At 33.4% G+C, this 5,464-nt stretch overlaps 1 protein-coding gene across 1 annotated transcript; it reads right to left on the reverse strand.

The window, feature by feature from the left end:
- Nucleotides 1–11: 11 nt before the first annotated feature.
- LOC108916575 (venom carboxylesterase-6-like) lies at nucleotides 12–2,135 on the reverse strand (the record flags this gene model as incomplete). The annotated part of the gene is made up of 6 exons (XM_023457036.1): nucleotides 2,069–2,135; nucleotides 1,359–1,504; nucleotides 1,189–1,288; nucleotides 865–1,050; nucleotides 269–811; nucleotides 12–184 (listed from the first exon to the last, which is right to left on the reverse strand). Coding segments are annotated over exons 1-6 (1,200 nt in total), but the record flags the coding sequence as incomplete, so codon positions are not given.
- Nucleotides 2,136–5,464: the final 3,329 nt, after the last annotated feature.

Consider the following 5,464-nt stretch of genomic DNA (forward strand, 5'->3'; position numbering starts at 1 on the left):
TATACCTGTGTAAATTCTTTGTAGCTATTTTTACTGATTTTTTCTCCTGGTCCCATGTAGTAGTCTAAAACTTCCTTCGCTACTGTTTCTCTCTCTGATACAGGTAAAGTCTCGTTGCAATGTAGCAGATAGGGAAATATTTCTACCCACTTTTCGTCTACCTCATCCAACTTTTGCCAAAGAACTGAAGAATTATATAATCTGTATCACCGAATCATTGCAGGGTATAAGAAAAAAGAAAGAAAGGCTACTATACAGCCTGACTCACCTCCTGTAAGAAGCAATCCTTCACCAGTAGTGTAGGAGGTAATCCAAGGCACATCGTGGACTTTACCTTCCTTCAAAAGCTGGTAAGGTTCCGCGTCCAGAAAAGCGTTCGTTGATCCTTTTTCCACCACTGGTGAAAAAGGCGTCATTGGCGCGATATCGTAACCATAGAAATATTTTACTTGCTCTATTAAATCTTGTGCAGGTCTCTGTTTAAGGCACTTCTTCAGTTCTTCCGAGGGGCTGTCAGGACAGGCCATCAACGCAGCAAGCTTCTTAGCGCTTTGCAAAGCATTTTTCTTCGTTACCCACGGCCCCAGAGCTGTACCGCTTTGAGAGATCCCTCTGATGAATAAACCTTTCGAGAGGGGGGAGAAATAGTGAAGGTGGACGCTGGCGCCTCCCGCTGACAAACCCACTATGGTAACGGAGTGGGGGTTTCCCCCAAACGAAGCGATGTTGTCCCGGACCCACTTGAGTGCTAAGACTTGATCCTTCATGCCGTTGTTGCCGGGTATGACGTCGTCTTCCGTGCTGAGGAATCCTGGAACGTTAATTGAATAAACACAGACATGGTACACCGAAAAAACAACGTACCTAGAATACCAACACGGTAATTCAAAGATACAAGCACTGCCTCCTTGTCTAGGAACGTATCAAATTCCGTTCCGCTGCCTACCATAAAAGCACCTCCATGGATTGAAACTATAACGTCAAGGGCCTTGGGGTTCTTCACGGAATCCTCAGGGATGTACACGTTTATGTACAGACAATCTTCGTCTCCTAAAAAATACAAACACTTTCATCAATGACGATGATATTGTAAGAAGTAAATCCTTAAAGGCATAAGAAGTAATATTTCTTCGTACTTTAAGAGAAGCATAATTAGGTGTCAAGTTACACTTGGTACTTTATACTGACCAGATTCATTGTGAATAGTGGACAGTACTTGACTTTGGAGACATGTATAAGAAACGTTGGCCACCCAAGTTCCTGACCAAGCTGGGATGGGTTCAGATTCCTACAAATACGTAAAGAAGCCATGACGGTTTAGTTGGACATTTAACACAAATGAGAATATTTTGACCCACCTCAAACCTAAGATCTCCCACTGGTGGTTTTGCATATGGAATTCCCTCAAATGCAGCATATGTTATACCATCCAACGTCTTCCAATATCCCCGAACCCTTCCCAAAGGCGTATCTATCTCTGGTAGATCATCCTGGCTTGAACAAACTAGCAACGATTTAAATTAAAATATATAAATTAAACTGTCTTTTATGACTGATAATAATTTACACTACAAAGACAACAACATACTTAAAAGCGGGACATTTTTTTTTAATGTGAACAATATCCATTACTGTTATCCTTGAACGACTAATTATCAATTTATCACGAAAAAATTTCTGTTTACCAATGACTTGTGATTATATTGTAGCTACTTGGATAATTTAATTAATAAGTGTTTTTTTCAAAAGTACTTTTTACAGCGAGATATGAAAATTAATAAAAAATGCATTCTCTCTCGAGCGGAGATCATCCACAGAGTGCCCTAGAAATAAATGCCAAACTGTTAATCATGCAAGTCATCAAGAGCAACAAAGGGAAGCAGAAAAATAGGAACTAATTAGGTACTTCGTTCAAGAATTTGCTATTTAGAAAAAATATATTGAACACAAGTTGTTGCTTTTATACGTTATACAGGGTGTTCTGAAAGTCCTACAGGAAATGTATTTACTTGATTGTTAAAAAGTATAAAAGTAAATACAGAAAAATATAATAAGTGTAGTTACTTACAGCTGTTCCCAAACGAGAGAACAAACAACAGACAACCCAATTTAGACAACATTTCGAGATGGACTATCCTTAGACGTAAATCTGACAGATATATATCTGTTTACCACTTATCTTGTTTATCACAGTCACAAGGGTGGCGTGATCGGAGTGAAATAGTGTAGGTGGACGCTAGTATCACTTGCTGATAGGCTAACTATGGCAATGGAGTGGATATTGTCCTTTCCTATTCGAGAGCTAAGACTCGATCTATCATGCCGGGTATAACGCGGTGACGCTTCATGACATTGTGAATATGTGAGTCACGTATCTTTTGTACTACGTGGGAAAGAAAGAAAAAAAACGCCGCAGGCAAAAAAATTTTAATTTTCAAGGTCAAGCGACTAAATGTATCTGGAAATTTTTAGTTGCATTTACTTATTTATTTATAGAAAAAACTGATGTTCAACTATTTGGTAATTTTATTAATCCGCTCTCAAATAATAAATAAGAATGAATTTCCACGTCATTTTTTATTATGGAGATCTTCGCCAATAGCCCTACTGTAACCGTAAATTAAAAAATTACATTATTATTATATTATTAATAATAATATCAGAACTTTAAAATTTGTGTTTACAATAAAATTAAGTAACAGTATTTTACCTAATAATTAACAAAATTGTTCCTACTTGGTTTATGAATATTAAAAAATATGAAAAAATATAAAAACATATTTTCATAAGGTAGGCAGCCAACTTATCTATTTACATATAAAACAACCCCGCCAGCTTTTCGTTTGCCTCCTCTTTTAACAAAACGACGAATTCAAACGATTTTTCGGGAAATTTGTTTGCATGTTCGGGGAATCTACTAAAGCAGGAAAATTTAAATCATGTAAATTCCCAAAACGAGTTGGTACTTAATTAAGGGAAAATATATTTCGAAAATATTACTAATTCATCGCAACTTTTTCTCCGTTTATTTGGTAGTCCAGTAAAATCCTTCGCATAATTAAAAAAATAATAAATTTTTCTTCGTTTCTTCATTCAGGAATTCTTTGACTAGAAATTTTAATTTGTTTAGAGCAGTAGCTTACGTCACTACGTCTTGAAAAAGGCATTTCAAGATATAAAACAATATCGTAAGAGAGATTCATTATTACTTACCTATGTAGGTATACACAGGGTGTTACAAATTAGTAGGTCAAGTAACCACACATTCTTTGGACTAAAATAATGGTACCTTTCTTATGCCACTGTTCATGTCGAAGCTCCATTTTCAAAATACAGGTTGTCAAAATTAAAATTTAAAAAATGATTTTTATTGATAACTCCAGTGATTGTTGAGACATTTATTTGAAATTTAGCACATACTTTGATCTTAAGTCGGCTTTTTGTATTAACTTACATATACATGGCTGTAAAATCTTTTCAAAAATTGATCTAGTTACAGCACATCATCAAACACCGGTAGCTGAAGGAGATATTTATATAAAACCGTAATTAATTAATTAGTGTAATTAACTGTAATTTATGTAAAACTGTAACTGCCTTTTGGTTTAATCATCTTAAGGTTTAATAATATATTATGTATGAAATACTATAAATTTTAAAATTTGTTTCCCAAAATGCTACCCTGTTCTGTTTTACAATCAAGCCAATCCTACCCTGGCGATTATAATTAACAACATACTAAACTAAATAATTATAGTAACGTGATGTAATTACACTGGTTTGTCTATTACTTATCCTCCTTTTTATGACAAATTTTAAGTGACTGAACTATTTGTGATAGCCAGTTTCTTTAATTGTTTTCTATAAGATGCGTGTATTACAAGAAATTGACAAAAAATTATATTTCTAGGCGAAGTACTCAGGTCATATTTATATAAAAAAAAAGTCTTGATAAGCGAATGATAACCATTTTTTTCGAGGATCATTTTTTTTATTCAAGGGGAGACATTTGTTCATTAAGTGCATCGGTTAAGTGAAATGATACGAGTGTTTTCGAGAGTTCTGAGAGGTTTCTACTCGAGATGAAGAACTTTTGTTCCAGTTCGTTGATTGTTCTTTGTCCTTTTAATTCATACAACAAAAATTCATTATTATAGATAAGTGTAGTACAATTGCAAGTAATTAGTAATGTTTCACAATGTCGTTGTTAAATCTACTTATCCAAAGATGTAACGGAAATTCCAATTAAAAATATTGACAGATAGTCCTTTAAGTATTAGATTATACATGTACACTTGTACGGTAATGGTAACAGAAATCAGATTTTTTGGGTATAGTATTTTTCTATAAAGTAATACTTACTTTTGGTTATGCTATTCCAAGACTTGTACTAGAAAGTTCAAGCAATAGAATCAGTCAGAGATAGAGACAACTGATGAATTGAAGGATACCTTCTTCGTCAGTTCGTCAGTTGTCTCTATCTCTGGCTGATCCTATTGCTTGAATTTTCAAGCTCAAATATTGGAATAGCATAACCAAAATTAAACAAAATCTGATTTTTGTTACCATTGCTTTTAGGAGTTTCACAAATTATGTTGTTATGAAATAAATTAGGGAGATAATAATTATACAAGTGGATATAAGTGTGGAATATAATATTTAGAAGACCATCTATCAGTATTTTTAATATACCTATGGAATTTCCGTTACATCTTTACATAAGTAGATCAGTCACTACTAAACAATTACCTCTATGAGTTAATACGNATTTAGGGAGATAATAATTATACAAGTGGATATAAGTGTGGAATATAATATTTAGAAGACCATCTATCAGTATTTTTAATATACCTATGGAATTTCCGTTACATATTTACATAAGTAGATCAGTCACCACTAAACAATTACCTCTATGAGTTAATACGATAAGATAATCATCGAACTGGAACAAAAGTCTTTTATCTCGAGAAGAAACCTCTCGGAACTATCGAAAACACCCGTATCGAAGTGAATAAAAAAATTGATCCTTGTAAGAATGGTTATCATTGGCTTTAGCTTTACCAAGATTTTTTTTATACAAATTTGATTTGAGTAGTTCGCCCAGAAATATATTTTTTTGACAATTTCTTGTAATACACGCATCTTATGGAAAACAATTAAAGAAACTGGCTATCACAAATAGTTGAGTCACTTACAATTGATCACAAAATGGAGGATAAGAAATAGACAAACCAAGGTACTTGTATCACGGTACTATAATTATTTAGTCCGTTATTTTGTTAATTATTATAATCGCCCGGGTAGGATTGACTTGATTGTAAAACAGAATAAAAGTTATCTTTTTGGGAAACAAAACCAGTTATAGTATATTGTATATAAAATATTATTAAAATTTAAGATGATTATAAAACAAAGAAAATACGGAAAGCAAACTATAGTTCATGTTTTACAACAAGGTTTTCAT

The sequence above is a fragment of the Anoplophora glabripennis genome, unplaced genomic scaffold (assembly GCF_000390285.2).
Source record: "Anoplophora glabripennis isolate ALB-LARVAE unplaced genomic scaffold, Agla_2.0 scaffold4747, whole genome shotgun sequence".
Taxonomy (NCBI): domain Eukaryota; kingdom Metazoa; phylum Arthropoda; class Insecta; order Coleoptera; family Cerambycidae; genus Anoplophora; species Anoplophora glabripennis.